This window comes from Lachancea lanzarotensis, scaffold LALA0S01 (genome assembly GCF_000938715.1).
Source record: "Lachancea lanzarotensis genome assembly LALA0, scaffold LALA0S01, whole genome shotgun sequence".
NCBI lineage: Eukaryota > Fungi > Ascomycota > Saccharomycetes > Saccharomycetales > Saccharomycetaceae > Lachancea > Lachancea lanzarotensis.
Window position 1 is genome coordinate 1,020,254 of NW_019212879.1, and position 20,196 is coordinate 1,040,449.

A 20,196-nucleotide genomic window follows, 5' to 3' on the forward strand; every position below is an offset into this window, starting at 1 on the left:
TATAGCCTTGCTAGAGGTAATGCGCATTAGCCAGTAATATATGCTCTCGTCTATGATATGGAAAGGTGTAAAAAGAAGTAATGCTATGATGGCCAAAGCTATTATCATGATAAAATGTATGATGCACAAGAACAAACTATTGCTATCCAAGGTAAGGGAACAGTTGAACTAAAGTTCGATAAGGTCGTACAACTGGAAGCATATCTATCCTCGGAAATATGCTGTGATATTATATCGACTTACTAACTCGAAAAGTTTGGAGTATTCCCACATTTTCAATCGCGACAATTACAAACTAAGGATGGTAAAAGAGTCGCAAACCTCATCAAAACGCAAGAGGCCTACTGGAGTTCACCCGAGACCATCATAAATGCTAAACAAATCAGGTATATCAGAAATACAAAAAACCTAATGTCGCTATACCAGTTTCATGAATCTCCAAGTCACATCAATGTGAAATACATCAAAAAATCTGTGGAACTTGGGTTGATAGCGGATATCACATCACAAGATGTAAACTGGAGCGATCTAGACAGTTTCAGCTGCGAATTCTGTTTAGCAGGAAAGGGAAGGAAAAATAAATTCTAATTCAAACTCAAATTTCGTTAGACACGGACATGTTGTGAACGCCAGAGAACGGTACCAGAAGCAGTACAATAATTTTGAGTTTCTACGCGCAGACGTTTTTGGACCAATGCACAAAATGCCATCCGGTACCCCAAATATTTCATAATGTTCACAGACGAACGTAGCAAATACAGATGGGTTTTTCCATCATATCATAAGGACGAAGAATCGATTGTTGATGTTCTTGAAAATCTCGTCTATCACATATTCACTCAGCACCGTATTAAGGTTAAATCTTTCCAAAAGGATAATGGAAGCGAGTACACCAACAATTCCATCAGAGCTTTTCTCGATAAGAAGGGTATTAACTTGCATTACACGTCAGTCAGAGATTCTGCATCAAATGGGATAGCTGAAAGAGTGAGTGTCCCGTTAATAAACGATCGCCGATCTATTTTACACATATCCAAAATGCCAAAACATTTGTTGTTTGAAGCCACCAAGGTTGCATGCCATCATCGAAACTGTTTCTCAAACCCCAAGTTGAAGACTTCGTCACGTTCTGTAGCAGGTTAAGCTGCTATCAACGCACGTAAACTACCGCCTTTTGGACAACCATGTATGGTGCATGATTATACAGCACTTAACAAAAAGTTATAGGCACGAAGTATCCTAGGGCATATCCTCAGAAATATAAAACGTCATAAGGCTTCAGAATATATTTGCCAACTATCGGTATAATAGTGGAAACCCAGAACTATAATATCGTCAACACACACAGCAGTCACCTGCCTCATGATTATTATGACATAGACGTTGATCAATCTGATGATGAAGAACTATTAAACGATCAGACGTCTGCATCAGACGACGAACTAGAAGAACAGGTGGAGTCAGAACATGAAGTAGAGACCACTTCTACAACGACAGATCCACCTCTCGTATCTTCGAAATACGAATATGTAACTCTCTCTCAATGGTTCGCATTACTAGGGGTCTGGAGAAATTACCATACGACAACATTCCAGGTGCTTCGCAACAAGAATGAACAAATATATAAGCACTTTATCTGGCTCACTGGCAATTAAGATCAGTGTAAGGCACTTGAACAAGTGGTACAATCAACGACATCAAACTATGCTAGCATTTTGAGTAATAATTTCGTAGCTGTATCCGATCACGTGATCTAAACTTCCTTTCGAGACGCCAGAATTACAGGTCTCCACAAGTATTTGAAGCATTTCGTCAACATTTCTATTCTTCTATCTTATTTTCTTTTCTATCCCTATATACATGACGTTCCCTATGCTTTGAATATTGCCCACTATTTCCCCACATGTTTCTCTAACCACTCGTCTACGTTATTGAACTCCTGTTCACAGTGCCGGCACTTTCCAGGAACAGATGCTCGGTCTCTTTTGCGGGTTCCCGATGGATATTTGAAGTGCAGAGCCTTCAAATGATTTTTGTATGTGTCACGTCGTGAGAAAATCCCCGTTGGATGACACGTAGTCAGCGCGGATCCGGTTTCAGCTGAGTCCATGCGTTTCTCATTGGCAACGCTATTGTAAGGACACCGAAATGCCCTCTTTCCAAGAAGTGTTGTTAACCCATTACCAGGAGATGCGTCGTCGGTAGTGATATATGGGCTTTCTGAGCTTTGATACCTGTCATCAGGTCCACGAGTAGGATCGTAGCCACTGACAATCTCTTCTTTCAAATGTCTTACTTGATGTCGTTGAATATCGTTTGGTCGAGCAAAGCTACGATCGCAAGTGGGGCATTTGTGTGGTTTTTGTCCTGGCCGCTGATGGATTGACCTGTATACTTTTGGGGTCCCATAAACCTCAGGGCAAACAAGACAGTTTTCTCTACATTTTAGCACAGCTGGATCGTTGTTAACTGCTGGTAAGCCCAAATGTGGTTGTAGTTCTTCTGCCGGGTGCGGTGTACGGACGTTCATTGCTGGCAACGTGACAGCTTTGGGTCTGTCACTTTCGTTAGTAGTGATCAAAAGACCCATAGAATTCTCAAAGTTTCGATTCTGTGGACTATTGTTCGCCATTGTGAAATTTGGAGAGCGCAAAACGTCTACACTATGCTCTCTCAACATCGCTTGAGGGGATAGCTCTGGTAAAAATGGGTCACGTGATTCTCGCATTTCCGACGACATCGAAATATAACGAATACTACTACTGTGACGAGTGTCATTAAGTAAGTGATCAAATGAAGATATGGGTGGAAGTTGAACAGTAGGAGTATTGTGATGTACCTCCATACTCTCATCCTCTTCTTCGTCATTCACAGGTATCATGACAGGCTAAATAAGAGTAGTAAACCATAGGGGCGCTCCACACTCAAGTCCAAAAAAATGCCCTTCAAGTTACCTCAACTGCTCACTGTTACCATTTATATCATCAGTGTTACCATAGTAGTTGTGCTATCCGAAACTGGAAACCAGGCTCACTTCAAGCAGTTTTCCAGAAATTTTGCCGCAACTGGATCCGCACGTCTCACATGCACGTCCATCACTTTTCGGAGAATATCGCCGATCTTGCATCTGCATGCCACGCTGCATGCAGTATAGGGAAATTTCCCTACTTGACTTACGTCCTACAATCCACCTCAACTACGTTACGTGAAAGAGTGACCACGTAAGTTCCCGGTCGACGGTTAGCAAGCTTTCGATACTATCACTGTTGAGAAATGGAACATCAAGAGCAGAGAGTAAGATAAATGCGTTTTGGCAGGATCTACAAGCAGAAGCTGAGGAAACCAAACAAACACGATCATGCCAAAAACTGCAGGCAGTGGCAGTGCAGTGCTAGAAGGCATTGGAACGAGTGCCAACTGTCTCTGATGATTCGAGTGCTTGGGTTCAAGTGATTTCCACGACAAATTTCTGTATTCGATATCTTGGTATTTTTTTTTTCGTCATTTCTTGCCAGCTTAACCTCGAGGAATTCTCATAATGTAAATATTTCCATGCAATAGATAATGCAGGGCTGTAGACTCGCCTCTTTTTTGCGTGTGGTTATGTGTATTCCGCTTCGGAACCACAAGCTTATAACATCGTAGAGCATCTTCCTGTCCTTTTTTTTTTTTCTGAGCTTTACGGACTTTGAGGACACGGCTATGCTAGAAGGCTCTGTTACGGAGTCAAACCGTCTCCTTTCGGACTTCCGTACTTTCGCAACGTAGTCTTTCAGGTCTATACTTGCGCATTGCATGGCGCATACCGTAAAATGTAGTTCCGAGCCATGCATAGAAGAAATAACCGATTTCAGCTGCATGCATGCTGCGGGCTCATGCACGACGTTATATACGGCTGATGTCTTGAAAGCGGAAGCACGTCAGTAAAATCATAAAGTGATATGGTACGATTTAGGGGAAGCCCGGTGGACAGAAAGGTACAGAGTGATATGAGAGTGACAATAAAGAGAGTATTGGTTGAGAGCCTATGAATACCAGTCTTACAGTATGCGATAGCCGTATTTTTTATACGTGCGTTAGCATCCCAATACTTTGTCCAGCTAAACCACTCTCACAGTCGCTTCTAGTGACTGCTTTCTCCCAGGGTACTCTTCGTATCTATGTCTGTACTCGCTTACGTAATTCGTCTTTTTTGGATTACGCACATCAAGAGCATGTTATAGCATCACACGCACACTTGGCCAGTACGGTTCACCAAGCTTTCAAACAGTCTTGCGTGATGAATATTGTATTCTACAAAGACGATAGCCATAGATTGTAAGGCCTGATATCCGTCTTACATAACCTCGCCTAAGTTACAATTCTTGATACAGCAATAAATTCACCTATCGATGCAAGTTTCATCGTGTGGTTCGCCACAACAGAGCTCGCGACTTTAAGCCTTTCTGGAAGTCGCCTTGGTGGCATGGACGTTGTTTCCGGTGGTAGCAGCGGTAGTGGCCTGCTCGGCGACTTGAGCAGCGGCGCGAACAGCGGCATTCTTCTTGGAAGCACCTCTACGGTAGCTCTGAATGTAGAATGAGATGAAAAGCACCAAGTAAGAAGTAAGGATCAAGTATCCGTAGGCAGCAGCGTCCTGGGTGCCGTAACAGGTGCCCTTGTTGGGCAAAATACTGTCGAAGTACTTGTGGGCGTAAAAAGTGTAAGTGGCGAAATACACAAAAACCAAATCGATCAGAAATTGAGTGATTTGGAATCTTGTAACCCACTCTTTCCACCACACTCTGATGCCACGAGCACTTAGGAAGTAGTACCAGTACATGACCACGTGGACGCCCAAGTTCAAACTGATTGGAACCCATTCAACAGAGGTTCTACCGGTCAATTGGGTGTAGCACAACAAAGCGGTGGCACCGTGGTGATAAGTGTGGAGAAACAAGAGCTTTTTGCGCTTCAAGATCAAAAACACGGTATCGATCAGTTCCACGTATTTGGTCAAGTAGTTCAGGTAATACAAAGTCACCAGTTTAGGCGCAAACGCATCCTTGGAGCAGATGGACCAGAACAAGCCGTGTTCCGCAACCATGGGCACCAATTGCTCGACCAGCAACAGCAATAGGACCAACGACACGGAAGTCAAAACCAAGTTGTGAAGCTGAAACAAAAAGCTCAGTTTCACAGCGGACGCGTTGGATGCACGTAGAATAGCCTGTCCACCAAAAATAACAATGTAGTAAACGATAATCACGCCGATGGCCTGGTACCCGTTGGCCATGAACGTCTTGTTGTAGATAAAATCAAAATCCTCCGCAGGGTATCCAGCGTACTTTTCGAACGCCTTGCTGAAAATGGGCCACAGCTCCAAACCGAAAGGATGCGCCACGGATGGAACGTGCAAATTGATCCACGAGTACGCTTCTGTCTTCTTCAAAACCTGTTCTGCGTATGGTTGGATCTGCGTCTTCAACTGGTCCGCATACGGTCCAATTTGAGTCCGGATCTGTTCCGCATACGGTTCAATTTGGGCCTTTAGCTGCTGCGCTAAAGGCTGGATCTGCGTCTTTAGTTGTTCCATTTTTGAGACTTCAAAAGACAATTCCACACAACCGGCTGAATCGACTATCCAGAAACACCAAAACACCAAAAACTTCTAAAAATTCAACTTTTTCAAAACTTTAGAAACTTTAACAATCAAATGGGAAAGAAACAGAAATTGTTGATGGGTTTCCTCAAACTGAATCTTGGGAAAAAAAATTTGTACGCGTGGTTCAATGTCGAGTGTTTCCCAAGGAAAAAAAAAAAAAAATTCAAATAGTGATGATGAATGATGATGAAGTTCGAGATCATGTGAACTAGGTTTTATGCTGGTAGTGAAATGGAGGATGTTGGATCATTTGCTCCAGAAGTCAAGGGACACCACTGTATCGTAGCCGTTTTCATCCTCGTAAGCGTATAGAATCTGCTGAGATGTGGCCTGCAACAAACGTATTTTGTCTCCTAGGACGCAGCGCACAAGTTCACCGGTGTCGATCTTGCGAATCTCGATGAAATTGGGGTCAAACGCCAAGATGTAGGGATACCAGATGGTGAACTTCTGTGGTTCACCCTCCCAGTGGATCACGTAAGATTCCTTCTTGCGCCAGCCTTGACTGTTCACGAAAAATGCAAATTCCGAGTAGCAAAGGAGAAACATGGACGTGCCAACACGGTAGATGGACAGCGGTTTCAACACGTCTTTGAAGGCAAAGTCCAAAGAGGTGTCTGCGGGATCCAACAGAGGTTCGTGTACGTTTTGCGACACGGAAACAATCTGGAAGCCTTTCTTGCAGCCGATGCACAAATTGGTCTTGAGGAAAGAAATCGAAACTGGTTCAGATTCAAAAACAATCTCATGCACTTTACGCTTCACATTCTTCTTGCCCTCTGCCAGCATGGGATGGTCGTGCTCGAAATATTTGATGGAATGCGATGAACTATGTGCCGTAACCACAAGCCGTTTCCCATCGCAGTCGCCTTCAGAAAAGAAATTGACATGATTTACAAGCTCCTTTGCATGCTTCTTGAAATACTGCGTGCCGTCTTTCTGCTCCTTCAGTAAATCCAACGGACAGCTATACAGCTTCTTGTCCATCAGCACCAGAATCGATTGAAACTCTTCAAGCACCGCTACCTGTGTAATGCTTCTGTGAAGAAAACGAATAGGACTTGCAAAATAGGTTGTGGCCTCGTGTCCATGTGCAGAAACCTCTCGCTTGGTGTCACTGACGTATAACCCTAGATTAGTAGCGATCAAAAGTTTGCGCCCCCCATCACACGAAGCGACACTGTTGATTTTATTGCTGAAATCGAAAAATCTGCTACTGACTTTTGTGACATTGAATATGTCATTCGAAGCCTGTAGAAGAGCCTGCTCTTGTTTGATCTTTTCCGAAAGAGTTTGCATCGCTGCGTACTGTGCTGCATACAGCGTGACTTGATACTTGTGTTTTGCCCCATAATATAGGAATGTGATTGCGTTTCTTGGGTTGCTGTTATGGCTGTCGGTAGGAATAACAACCCCAGAGCTTTCAGGCGACAGATTCACATATCTTCTGATTGGGGGCATGTCCTCCGCTGCACAAACAAATAAGAGAGGAAGCGGAATTGGTCTTTGGAAAACCTTATGTTGCTGCCACTTATTAACGGCTTTAGCCTTGAGAAATAGAAGCATATTGTCCAAAAGATAAAATTGAATGTCACCACCAAAAGTACTGTCGGATTTTGTCAACTCTTTCCTCGAAAGAACTCCTTCGTGTTTGATCTTTCTCTTGCCATTGTTGAGCCCCAAATTGACATACTCGTTCTTGAATAAAATCTTTTGCTTCAAAAGCTCGATATCATGCCTGTCCTGCGAAGCTCCACTAGCACGGTCGATTCTTGTCATGAATTCTCGAAGTGCTTCCAAAGCCTTGTTTAGATTTTCTAAATCTCTCTTATTCTTTTCCGGGTCGGATGATTTTATGATTTCTCGCACCAGCAAGATATAGCGGCCCGGTCTTGACACACCTTGCGACAGAAAAGAATCTATTCCATGCCTTAAAGATGAGTTCATCAAGTCCTCATCGAATCTAGCAAAGTACGGGTTGACTGACCTTTGTGTTTCTATAAGGTACTTTGCATAGGGTCTCGACGCAACGTACATCACAAAGGGCTCAAAAAATGGTATAAATCTGAGGAATAAGTCACCGATGCCGTCCGCTATAGTAGAAGATTTTTGTCGATCACTCAAGCTATCCAGAAAGCGTCTGTTCACTGAATAGATATCATTTACATGCGCGAACACATGCTTAAGGAAATTTTTCCTGATGTCGGATGCAATGATATTTGTTTCAGCAAGCGATTTCATAAATGTGTCTCTAATGACCTCCAGAGACTTGACGAAGTTCTTCTCTGTGATAAATACTTCATAAATCGCTTCTTGTCTTTTTATTTCTTTTTTCGAAAGTGAAGACCATACTTCTTCTGGGACGGAACTTGTCCATGAAGGTTTCTCCTCTTCTTCGTCATCCACGGCCATCGAAATATTACGCTTTAATCCAGTATTTGGTTTGAGGTTCAATCGGGCTTGCTGCTCCAAGCGACGAGGGCACGAAATGGAATAACAAAGTCTGTTTCGCGAGCAAGTTGGCACGTAACACTCTGCAAGAAGGGTAAATACACCGTTGACCTGGTGCATTTTGGCAGGATCTATTTGTTTTTCAAAAACTTCACTAGCAACAGAATTAGTTGATGCCGATGTTGCGAGGGTAGATTTGGATGCATGAGACGAGATGTGAGAATTGAGTGACCCCATCAATAAAGGGTCTTGAGATGCCGGAACCATGCCTGTTGATCCACCACCAATTATGCGGGAGTTCCCAGTAAATTCGTAAACTTCATTAGGTGAATCTCGCAGCCTATGTTCGTAAACCACGTCGTGAAATAGTTTCTGAGCGTCAAGGGCCCGACCTAGAAGAAGGGCCAGATTACGATCAGATGTTCTGACAATTGAGCAAATGATATCAACCGCTTGCTGGCCTGTAAATGTATCCCTGTAGAGAAGGCCATCCTTTTTGTGCTCACCTAATTGTATAGATTTTTTGAATCGGGTTGCAACGCGGGAAAGCATGGCGGGATAAACCTGAGGCCTCTTCATGGAGGTTGCGCTCAAAATTGGCTTGGAGTGTAAAGATGCGCTGCTTTGTCGGTGGAAATGCAGAGAAGAGGATGACAACTTCCTAGTGTTTGGGTTTGTTTGAGAGCTATTAAGTGATGCTGATGAGTTTCTTGACTTCAAGCCCAATCCAAGTGGTAGTTGTCCAGAGTTAGTGGCGTGGTGTGGATGATGCGAATGATTCTGATACTGAGTCTCGTAGAATGGATTAGTGGACGCTGAATGTTTTTGCGACACGGTACGACCATTGGAAGTTTTTTGTTGAAGAGAATTTGCAAAGTTCTTCAAGGACGATGAGGTGAAAGACATAGACCTCGAACTAGGACTGTTAGCATTACCTCCACCTGAGGCGGGATAATTGGCATGATGCAGATCTGGAATGCTCTCCTTCGAACTCGGTTTCGAGAAAAATCCAAAATTCTGTAGTGGAGATTTTTTTTGACCTGCAGCTGAACCATGCGGTTCGGAGTAGGTGTTTAAAATATGTTTTTTTGTGTAGTCTTGTGTGGTGCCTACAGCAAACTGGCTATGAGAAGACTTGAGCTTCGGAGCATCGCTTTGGAACCTCTGTGGAGAGTAGCTAGCCGGCTGCGATGTTGCAACAGACTTATGAGGTGCCAGCTTCGGACCCAAGGGCATAGTATCCAACGGCGGCGGTGGGACACGCCGATTGTGTTCAGGAGCCGCTTTGCGGGCTGATGGTAACCCCTGTGCAGAAAAGGGAGTTTGGGCCTGCGAATTTTCTAATGTGCGCTCAGCGACCATTGCTCCCGCACCCTGCGGCCTCTGAACTAAGCCCGCGCTATCGTCATTGCTGGACAAGCTTTGAGTATCTGAAACAGACCGCATATCTGCATCATTCGACAATATATAGTTTTGCACTTCCATAGGGACCATGTCATCTTGTATATCCCCAATAATGGCGTCTTGTAGCAGGTCTATGTGTTCGAACCGGTTGGGAACTGCAATTTGCTGATTGTGAGCATTGGCATGGCTTTTGCTGTCCTGTGGCGGACGTTCTACGCCAAATATCTCGCTGTATATCTCGTGTCCGTTTCTAACAGACTGCCAGTCCTGTGACATGCGTGGTCTCGAATTTTACTTTGATATATGCAAGTGGTGCTATTTCTTCAGCGTTCTCTGCCGTATTTCCGTGCGCCCCTATGGCTTGCTCTCAGTTGGTCTTCTAACCCACGGATTACGGTACAAACACACTTTCTGGAGAACTTGATATCAGCAGTTCTTACCAAAACGGTTCAAAGGTTTCTGGTGAGCTGGTTTTGTTTAATAGTGGCTTCTCTATGTTTCGTATTTTCGGTGGGAATGATTGATTGTCCAATGATTTGAACAATTAACATAGCCCGGTACTCATACAAAAAATTGTGTGCTTACACCCCGAAGTACGATGAGTACAGATTTTACATCATGTGATTGTGATGAGATGGTGAACGGAGTTTGGAGTCGCAACACCAGAGCGGCCTGTCAAATGGGCAGTGGTGTCTAGTGTTGTTGGGATGGAGTTAGTTTGGTTATTTCGAATATTACTGACTGTTCAGGCTCTCAGGAAGAGCTGTTGAGCTCATGTTGATGATGGCTGTGCAACAGAGGAATTTCAACCCACGCGCGACGGATACACTGCATTAGATGGGCATTCACTAAGGCCTGAGATAAAAGCCGTGTAGAAAAGAAAGACACGGTCAATGCTCGTCCGAAGGAAAACTCAAATATTCATATGCTTGTCGTCAATCTGCAATCCTTAAAGGATACAAATTGGTCATGGTACAACCGTCAAATGGAAACAAACATCACCCCATAGACTTGTCATTACGTCCGTCCTCAAAGTCAAATGGGGAAAAAGGACAATAAAATGACCCAAACTACGGTTTCTTCCACCAGCCTTTTTACCACGGAGGTCGATGGCCAACTTGAAAGACCTCCCAGATAGCATTTATGCCAATCTCAATTGCTTCAATAACAGAAGATGACAGTTCTGCTTCAAACCTCATCATTATTCATCCGATCAAATTTTGTCTCTTCTTTTTGTAGCCCTTATTCCACAAACAGAGAAACAAAAGCCTCGCGTATAGATTCTCAATCTTTAATCTGCCATTTTGAGCTTCTTCAAAGTCTTCTTGATGTTCTTTCTCTCCAAATGTGAAAACAGCCGCCGAGGTAGAAATCCAAAAACTGTCGTGGAAATCCCGTCAAAAGTCAACATTATCTCCTGTTTTCAGCATATATGCTCAAAAACGCTCTATTATTCAGGCTTCCAGTGACCTTTTCCCCCATTCACCAATCGAAATAGCGTAGCACAGTAGCTTTCAATGGTTGTTTTGGTGTCGGGATAAGTAAAGAACGACCTTACTATATATATAGTGGCATCCCTTATTCTTAAGCAGATTCTCAGTTACGTCTACAGTGATATCTAAATTAATTAAATATCCGGCCTACTTGAGTTAAGATTTAACCTCGAGAACATGTCTATAAAGGGATCAAGAGCTAGTGGATCTGAACTGTGTCAAAGAGCACATTATCTCCCCAAAGTTTACTTTGATAGTTTTTTGGTAATTTTCTAAGTTCACATCAGCGGTGTCAGCTTTCTGTCTACACTGAAAAGTCAAAAACAGAAGGAAATTTCAACAGCTCCAAATTCAAACCTTTCCTATCATGCCAGTAAGTTATTCTTTATCATCGGTTTTCAATTGTCTTTGCATCGTCTCCTAACATCTAGGTATTCAGGCTTACAACTCCACGTTCGCTGCGGACTCCCAAAATGATCGCATGGTCGGAAACGTGGTACTGCTGCCCCTAAAGACGAATTTTCGGGGACCAGCATACCAGGCAAATTCGGATTATGATATTATCGATGAGTGTCTGGACCTTTTCAGAGCCAATTCCTTTTTCAAAAACTTTGAAATTCGATCACCGGCGGACCGCATTTTGATCTACGGTATTCTATTCGTTAACGAATGTCTATCACAACTAAGACCTACCACATCCTACAATGAAGCCCTAAAATTGCTCACAAATGTGGCGCTAGACGATTTTGCGGTCCCAGGTACGCCTGGTTTTCCCATGAATAACGTGTACACCGTGCCAGTTCAAAATCACGCCGATATGGATCTGCTCAAATCATACATCCAGCAGTTCCGTCAGGAGCTTGGAACACGTTTGCTCGAAAGACTATACGTGGATTCCAAGGAGAGGCCCTCCAAGTTCTGGCTTGCCTTCACTAGAAGACGCTTCATGAACAAGTCTTTGTAAATGCTATATAGTGCTTACTCATACTTCGGGTCTCAATCTTCAATAAAGCTCGTAGGCATGTCATCAATACACGAATATGAAACTGTCCACAACATCCGGTATACACTATTCTACTTCTTTGACGCATCTTGAAAAAGTTGCATGGCACGTTTCTGTACCTGGTCTGTGGCTCTCTTAACGTCATTCACGTCCAAATTTAAATCTGATTCGTTCGCTTTGAAGTTGGTGATCATAGCACGCGTGCTTTCTAAGTCTGCGAGCACCTCAGGATATAAATCACTTTTCGTGATGGTCTCCTTAAATTGTTTAAATGCATTCTCGGTATCCGAGATCATGATATCAGCCTTTGTAATAAGCTCCACTCTTTGTCTTATCAAGTTGTCCAGTTCTTTATTGGCATTGGCATCTTCGACCAATTTATTAATTTCCTCTTCTGTGAGACCCGAATTCGCTACAACCGTAATGGATTTTTCTTTGCCAGTGCCAGTTTCTGCAGCCGATACATTGATGATACCATCCGCATCAATGTCAAACGTCACTCCTATTTGTGGGACACCTTTGGGCATCGGTGTGATTCCTGCAAGAGTAAAATCCCCAATTAGTTTATTATTTTTGACCAAGCCTCTCTCTCCTTGAAAAACTCTTATATCGACACCTGTCTGACCATCGACACCAGTGCTGAAAACTTCAGTTTTTTTAACAGGTACAGTGGTATTACGTGGGATAAGTGGAGAAAAAACCCCTCCGTAGGTTTCAATTCCTAGAGTCAACGGCGTCACGTCTAGTAGTAGGACATTTTTTATCTCCCCTGAAAGAACTCCTCCTTGTATTGCTGCCCCTAGAGCTACAGTCTCATCGGGATTCACAGTAGTATTAACTTGCTTCTCAAAAACTTCAGAGACAGTAGATCTGATCTTGGGCATCCTCGTCATGCCGCCTACCATAATTACCTCCTCAATTTCTTCTGGCTCAATTTCCGCATCTTTCAGGGCTCTCTTAACAGGGGGAATAGTTTTCTCTATAAGGCTTAACGTCATTTTGTCAAGCTGGCTTTCAGAAAGTTGTATCTCAAGGTGTTTGTTATTATGCAAAAACGGAATATCGACACTAGTGTGTTTGACGTGAGACAAATCTATCTTTGCTTGCTCGGAAGCTGCTCTGATCCGTTGCATTGCTTCCCGATTTTTTAAAAGATCTTCTTTGACAACGTCTGGATTGGCTTCAATAAACTTATCGGTAATGTAGTTAATCACAACGTTGTCGAAGTCTTCACCACCTAAATGGGTGTCACCGTTAGTAGCCCGGACTTCAAAAACGCCACTTTCGATATCCAGAATAGAGATATCAAAGGTTCCTCCACCTAAATCGTAAACGGCAATTACACCGGAATATTCGCTCGTATTAAGACCAAAGCTCAATGCTGCCGCTGTGGGTTCATTCACAACCCTGAGGACGTTCAGCCCTGCCATTTTTCCAGCATCTTTGGTGGCTTGTCTCTGGGAGTCGTTAAAATAAGCAGGAACTGTAATGACAGCTTTGTTGATCTCTTCGTTTAAGTATTTTTCTGCCGTTTTCCTTAAATAGCTTAAGACTGCTGAACTTATTTCTCCCGGCGATTTAATTTCTCCTGTCGATGTCGATAAATATGCTTGCTTGTTGCTAGGATTTTCTAACACTTTGAAAGGCATGTGCTTCAAGTCCTTTTGGATTTCAGCATCTTGAAATGAGCGTCCAATGAGCCTTTTTGTAGCATAGAAGGTATTTTCGGGGTTGATCAGCGCTTGTCTTTTAGCGGCTTCACCTACAACATAGGTACCATTCTTTACGTCGTATCCTACTACAGAAGGAGTCGTTCTTCTTCCTTCATCATTTTCTATAATTGTTACTGACTTGAGGTCTAACGGATCTCTAATGTATGCAACTGCACTATTTGTCGTACCTAAATCAATTCCTATTACTTTGGAGCTAGCCCACCTTGCAATCCGTGTTTGTGGAAAGCCGAATCTAAGTCTTGAAGAAGCCCTGAGCATCGAGTTGAGCTAGATATCTCTACAGTCTGGCAGTTAAGCTGGATCCTCCACGACAGCAACTGGAAAGGTGATTGATACCTTTGGCAACTTATATTAATATGTACTGTATGTTACAATGATGATTATACGTTAATGGTGATACTACCCAGAGGCCGAACAGGACAAACCAAAAGTAGCACCGGATACTAGAAGGGTACCTTCCTGATACCGTGAAGACTCAATTGAGAAACTTGGGAAGGAAGGGACGAATCAAGCCATTTATAAATAGCTTTTCCCAAATGACTGTCATATGTCCTCTGCTGGATTAGCTAATTTACGACATTTGGTCATGGCACTCAGCTGTCGAACATTCAACGTGTTTGTTATCCACGTCATTGTCGCAAGGAAAGCTTTTTTGTGAGATAAACATGTTTTAGTCCATAGAGACTTTACAGTGCTTTCCTGGGACCCCAATTTTGCCTTTTCTATATGGAGACCCTGGAACGCATTTTGAAAAAACAACCATTCGGTAACGAAAAAAAAAAAACATTCTGAAGCCTTGGGTATAGTGTCAGTTGAGAGTTCACCACCTCGTAACATGCAGCGGTGTAAAGGTCTGTTTCCTTAGTCCCGCTTGGTAGGGTCACGTGCATTGTGTCTAATTCGTTAAGAACCTTGGCTGGCGCCAGGATTTGGTTGAGCCTCAATTAAGCTATTGAGATCCCTGGCGCTACACTTGAGTCCGTGTATTAGTTTTATAGCGAATGTAAAGTGCTTTCTTGGGTCCCTTTGCCAAATTTACCACTGGAAACCGCGATTTTCTTCAACTGCTCGATAATGCAGATTCTTTACTGACCCTCAGGAATTGCTAGAATTTCGGCAAATCTCTATGTGCGTAGCGTACATCTGACTTAGAACAAATTTGTGGGTGCCTTCATCAAAATGTGAAAAAAACAATCCAAGGTCAGATAGTGACAGACAATGCAGTAATTCTTGAATAACTCCTAATGAAATCCGTTCAGGTTCCAATATCCTTGTGTCATCTTTCAAAAGAACCGTTAGTTCTCCAAATGGATTCAACAGATTGACATATTGAGAACCTCTAGGAGATGTTTTAGTGGCTACAATGACCTGTGCGAGATCTCGGTCTTTCTCTTGGACTATCCTCCCGACCAGAGACAAGTCACTCTCGCCAGCAGAGTACCTGGAAAACAATAAATACAAACTTCGAGGCCCATTTAAAAAGGTAGCAGAATTTTCTTCTTCTGGTTCTGCTTCCACGTCAATCATATGATGCACTACGAGGCGATCATGAGGGTACCGGGAATTTGTAAACCTCAGAAAAGCTTTTCCCAGCAGCCCGCTTATTTGGCCTTGGAAAGATGTCCTCCATAATTTCCAATACATCTGATAGTACTCATAGTCCAAACATTGAGCTGGAATCCTGCTATGTGGCATCAATGTCCGAAGAGACACCATCCGTTTATCAGAGGCCATATCCCAATAAGACTTCTTGCAGTGAGGTGAAAATTCGTCGAATATTTTGCACAATAGGTCTTGTAGTTTTAGTGGCTGTAGCATTTTTGGCAATACGGAGGACAAAACCGCGTGTCTATCAGGCACTGAATGCTGCATGGATTCTACAAGGTTTTTTCTGGTGAAAATTCTCGGATATCCCGATTGTGAAATTGCAACATACGTTTCGCCACTACGGATGCGCTCATCTCGAACAATTAGAAAACTCTCACATAACATGGTTTCAATGTTGTACCTTGTTGAAATCATCTGTATAATTGCCAGTAGCAAAATCGGATGGCCTCTCGCCTCCCCTGCATAAACCCTCAACAGTAGAAAATCGTCTAGAAAATATCGAGTTTGCTGGGGAAGTTGATCGGCTCGGGCCATGTCCAAAGCCTGAAAGAGATATTTCATGATGTTGTCCAGCCGTAGTGTGGGTGGTAGCTTCATAAACTGCGACCGGTCTTCAAAATTCTGGCTCAAACGCAAATCAACCTGCGCAAATATTTTGTTTCTATGCGATAAAAGACGGTCGAAGGCAATATCCATAGTTGCCAAGGGAAGAAAAACGGTTGCTTCGGCGTAATGGACCCACTCATTGGCTTCTGCAGCAAATGCTTGATTCACAAGCTGGAAAAAACTCCTATGTCGCAGCATTTGGAGCAGCTGTCGCCCAAGATATGTGACAACAAAACTGCGTCGGTCTATGTAGCCCTCAAATTCCATTTTTCGCAACAACGGTACCATTAAGATGCCATATTTTGACAGTCCAGCCATCAAATCTCCATAATTGTCCCATTTTTGCGATTTATCTTTCACAATGCTGAAAAGCGTATTCATGACATGTGTATCAATTCGATTTCGGTACCTGAAATAGTAGAACCAATCGTCTTTTGGCTGAAGTCTTGAAGGACCATCGAGCTGCTGAGCTAAAATATCCTCTTTCTCAACTTTCAACCATCTTGTGTAGCATCTTGAAGCCCAAATCGATTGGGTTTTGACCAGCTCGTTAAACTTATGCGAGCAAAGTCTTAAACTTAATAAATCTTGACTATTCAGATGTCCGAATACACTCAGCCAAATCTCTTTCGGTATATCAAATGCTGAAGATCCCATTAAATTACCTGAATTTGAGGATCTGAGTATAAGATCTTGCCAAGGTTTCCAGTTTCAAGGTAACGAAAGCGATTGAATGAGATGACATGACATGATCAGAATCTTTAATTAATTTAGTCTCATTCGAGGTTTTTCAAATACACACCCTTCTACAAGACGGTTCGAGCGTCCATCATCTTTCCCTGATCAGTAATCCAGCTCTGAGCCGGGCAGTATTGTTAGTGTTGGGGTGGCTTTCAAATGTTCTCGCTCGGTAAGCTATCTAACAACTCTGTTCAACCGGTTTATTTCGATATTAGGTTGAAATCGCCATACAAGAATATATTACTGATCCATGGGACCCCGTTGGAAGCATCACCAATCCCGATTTGTGGCCACTTGATATTATCCATCCCAGAGGCTGTTACGGTGAAAAAGATCTCTTTAAAGCTGGTAGGTACTTTCAAGCTGGAATTTCTGCAAGTAGGCCATCACAAGAATTCAAGTCTTGCAAGCGTGGTGAAAGAACGCAAGACTATTTTTGAGTGTGTATGGAACAATCTTCTTGTTTCGCCAGATGGGGTAATCACCGTGGGATCTGCGGAAGATGGAAATCCAGTATCGCACAGTAGTAGCTCCCAGGCAAGCTCGAGCTCTGCATTGTCGAGCACTTCCCTGAACAGCCTGCTGAAACCAATGAAAAAAACGGCATCGAGCCCGGTTCTTCACCTGCCACCTAATGGGGTAAGTTTCACTCCTTATGATGGTGTGGAAACTATTCCGGGACAATCGTTTGTTTTGAGAGAGGGGAACTACGAGCTCCCGTTTAAGGTGTCACTTCCCCCTCACACAGCAGAGACCATTGAAGGACTCCAGGCCGGCTCTGTGCTGTACAAGTTTGAGGCACATGTGGATCGAGGCAATTTTAAGACTTCGTTCGCTAAACACAAATATCTACGCATTTTCCGCACACTATCACCAAACAACTTGGCTGTTGGGGAGGAAATGAGCGTGGCCAAAAGCTGGCCTGACAGACTTCAATACGAAATTTCTATTCCTAGTCGCGCTATCCCAATTGGTGGCGTAACGCCTGTTACAATAAACTTATACCCTTTTCAAAAGGGCTATCGACTTCTCAAGATAGACGCAAATTTGATTCAATACTATGCATTCAAAGATGAGAATGGGCAACTATATGATGATGAGAACGTTGTGATGCACCAAGGGATGACCAAATTCCATGATTTGAGCGGTTGTGATCCCTCAAGAGATAACCTCATCACGGATAAAATCGAGCTGGAATCTTCTCTCAGCTTCCCCAAGAGCTTGAAGCAAGTGACGCAGGATTGTGATATTGGAGTTGATTCCATAAGAGTTCGTCATAAATTGAGCATAAAGATTTGTTTGAAAAGAAAAGTGGGCGACGAGGACAAAACTACAGAAATCAAGGCAAATATTCCGATTTTTTTGTATGTGTCACCACATGTTTCCATGGAAGGACGCCTGGTGTTGCTGGACAATGCAGGCACAATTCATTTCCGCCCTGGAGAAGGAGTGCGTATTTTTGAAAGACAGAATCCCGCTGGGCATTCTCAAAATTCTGTCCCGTTGAACAACTTGCAGCGGTTAGAAGATGGATCGCTAGCCGTAAATTACTTCCCTCTGGAAGATGTCGAAGCTCCTCCCACTTACTCTAATCACATGTATGATCAGTTGTACGATGGAGCGGAAAGCTCTGCTTGTCACACTCCGGAACTCACGCGAAGCAGGACAACAAGTCCAGTTCAAAACCGCCCCTTACTAAGAGCTACAACTGAGAGCAGTCTTTTGCTTGACAATCTCACAAGATCGGCTCAGGATCTTTCACTTGAAGAGCTCAACAAGGTCCCCGACTACGAACAGGTAGGAGAAGATGCAGAAGACGAACCAGCCTTACCTTTTCTAGAACTGACACCCTCTTATGAAAACACTGATGGAGCCCCGCACTTTGGGAATGCGCCTGGTGAACCTATAAGCGTCGCAGCTCACAGGCCAGGTCATGTTTTCCATGGCGGGTTGGCAAACTTTATGCATAGTAGGTCCCGAAATCAAGATCACGATTACTTGGCTATATCATCTTCTACCAGGCGAGCAGCGAGAGCTGGTCGTAGTGGTAGCTCGACGCCTTGAATTCAAAGTTCTGGTAATTGCAACTATATCTGCTCACAGCTTTGCAAAACATGCATTGATGCCGCTACGCTGAAGGAATGAGCAGCTTTGAGGTGACTCTTGCTCACCGTCAGTTCGCCATATTGGCATTTACAATTGATTCAAAATCTGTTTGATTCTAGTATACAGGGGTTAATACAACGAGACACTATACCTATAACAATTAGTAGACAAAGCCCAAAATTTTACCGGCGACGTGCTTTCTTCTAGCCTCTTCGTGATCCATGATTCCAGCGGAGGTAGTCAAAATTACGTATCCGAATTGTCTTGCTGGGAGAAGGTTTTCAGTCCATTTCTCAATGTCGTTGAACTTGATATTGAAACGTGGAGAAATAACACCACATTTGTTTAGTCTACCATTCAACTGAACAACGATCTTCCCAGATCTGTGGTCGTCAATGTATTCAAATTCGCCAATGTAGCCTGAAAACGTTAGTATGAGGATGATCGTTAACTTTCAAGTTATCTAAGGACACGATTTCCACCTTTTGGTTTAGAGTTTAGATGTCGAGAAAAAGTAAACGAGTTGGAACCATTGCTTGAGTTCCAGTCGTGTAAGAAGCATTTTCAAATCGTTATTATCCCGGACGCTTAAAAGACAGTATGGGACTGAAATTGCACAGTTTTACACTGCCCGAGCAAACCATCCAGTTATCAGTCCGGTTTTCAACCAAAAGGCAGAATGCGTCTCGAAAATTCACATGAATAATTGGAATAAGGATCTCCAGTTAAAAAGATTGACCAATAAACATACCATGCTTTTGCATCACTTGCAAGAACTTGATGATGACCTTTGAAGAAGGTCTAATCAAAACCTGACGTTTACCAGTTTTTTCGGCATTGTTGATGGAGTTAAGAGCGTCTGCTAGAACTGATGCACGGGCCATTTTTTCACTGAAGCAAATTAACTGTTAGTACTGTAAATCAAAAGCACTTTGCCTTCATTTTTTTCTCTTTAAGCTACGGGGCGAGAAATGAAAAATGAGCAGTTGCATGAATGAGTTTAAAGAAGTATCGTGAGTATCCAAATAGTCATTGGAGTCACAACACCGTTCCCTTGGGTCTGATAGACCACTGCTCAGGGAACCCCAGATACAAAAGGTATCGAGACATGCCACTTCATAATAGCGCCTATTCAACAGAACAGAACGGCTACTATTTCAACTTGTCGTCGAAGAGGCACTTATGCTCGATTCTTGCATCATATATTTCAGCTTTCGCGAATTTCGCGAGCTTGCCTAACGTAAAGAAAAAAATACAACATTGTCTAATTTTGTTATTCGTTGGCATTGGCACTTTCTGCAAGCCCAAGATCAAGAAGGAACCACGATTTCTTCTTCAAACATGAAGGGTATTCATGCTTGATTCATTGGTGTCATACCTTTATAATTCAGTTGATGCGTTGTTTCG

The 20,196-nt window shown here is 43.1% G+C and overlaps 8 protein-coding genes and 1 pseudogene across 9 annotated transcripts, besides 1 other annotated feature; 3 read left to right on the forward strand and 6 right to left on the reverse strand.

The window, feature by feature from the left end:
• Positions 1-93: 93 nt before the first annotated feature.
• LALA0_S01e11078g lies at positions 94-1,337 on the forward strand (annotated as a pseudogene). Its single transcript is given in 2 exon segments — positions 94-1,275; positions 1,275-1,337. Coding segments are annotated over 2 exon segments (1,245 nt in total).
• Positions 94-1,337: a mobile genetic element (Ty1/copia relic copy).
• Positions 1,338-1,891: 554 nt separating this feature from the next.
• On the reverse strand, positions 1,892-2,881 carry STP3 (LALA0S01e11100g1_1; the record flags this gene model as incomplete). The annotated part of the gene is made up of 1 exon (XM_022774611.1): positions 1,892-2,881. One exon carries the CDS (start codon positions 2,879-2,881, stop codon positions 1,892-1,894), a length of 990 nt encoding a protein of 329 aa, XP_022626690.1.
• Positions 2,882-4,435: 1,554 nt separating this feature from the next.
• Positions 4,436-5,575, reverse strand: ELO3 (LALA0S01e11122g1_1; the record flags this gene model as incomplete). Its single annotated transcript, XM_022774612.1, has 1 exon — positions 4,436-5,575. One exon carries the CDS (start codon positions 5,573-5,575, stop codon positions 4,436-4,438), a length of 1,140 nt encoding a protein of 379 aa, XP_022626691.1.
• A 315-nt stretch (positions 5,576-5,890) lies between these two features.
• Positions 5,891-9,775, reverse strand: ROM2 (LALA0S01e11144g1_1; the record flags this gene model as incomplete). Its single annotated transcript, XM_022774613.1, has 1 exon — positions 5,891-9,775. One exon carries the CDS (start codon positions 9,773-9,775, stop codon positions 5,891-5,893), a length of 3,885 nt encoding a protein of 1,294 aa, XP_022626692.1.
• A 1,584-nt stretch (positions 9,776-11,359) lies between these two features.
• On the forward strand, positions 11,360-11,956 carry ARC18 (LALA0S01e11166g1_1; the record flags this gene model as incomplete). Its single annotated transcript, XM_022774614.1, has 2 exons — positions 11,360-11,365; positions 11,432-11,956. 2 exons carry the CDS (start codon positions 11,360-11,362, stop codon positions 11,954-11,956), a joined length of 531 nt encoding a protein of 176 aa, XP_022626693.1.
• A 110-nt stretch (positions 11,957-12,066) lies between these two features.
• Positions 12,067-13,986, reverse strand: SSQ1 (LALA0S01e11188g1_1; the record flags this gene model as incomplete). Its single annotated transcript, XM_022774615.1, has 1 exon — positions 12,067-13,986. The coding sequence occupies one exon, from the start codon at positions 13,984-13,986 to the stop codon at positions 12,067-12,069; it is 1,920 nt and encodes a 639-aa protein (XP_022626694.1).
• An 837-nt stretch (positions 13,987-14,823) lies between these two features.
• MDM30 (LALA0S01e11210g1_1) lies at positions 14,824-16,599 on the reverse strand (the record flags this gene model as incomplete). Its single annotated transcript, XM_022774616.1, has 1 exon — positions 14,824-16,599. The coding sequence occupies one exon, from the start codon at positions 16,597-16,599 to the stop codon at positions 14,824-14,826; it is 1,776 nt and encodes a 591-aa protein (XP_022626695.1).
• Positions 16,600-16,839: 240 nt separating this feature from the next.
• On the forward strand, positions 16,840-18,747 carry ART5 (LALA0S01e11232g1_1; the record flags this gene model as incomplete). The annotated part of the gene is made up of 1 exon (XM_022774617.1): positions 16,840-18,747. One exon carries the CDS (start codon positions 16,840-16,842, stop codon positions 18,745-18,747), a length of 1,908 nt encoding a protein of 635 aa, XP_022626696.1.
• A 202-nt stretch (positions 18,748-18,949) lies between these two features.
• RPS22B (LALA0S01e11254g1_1) lies at positions 18,950-19,673 on the reverse strand (the record flags this gene model as incomplete). The annotated part of the gene is made up of 2 exons (XM_022774618.1): positions 18,950-19,209; positions 19,541-19,673. The coding sequence occupies 2 exons, from the start codon at positions 19,671-19,673 to the stop codon at positions 18,950-18,952; spliced, it is 393 nt and encodes a 130-aa protein (XP_022626697.1).
• Positions 19,674-20,196: the final 523 nt, after the last annotated feature.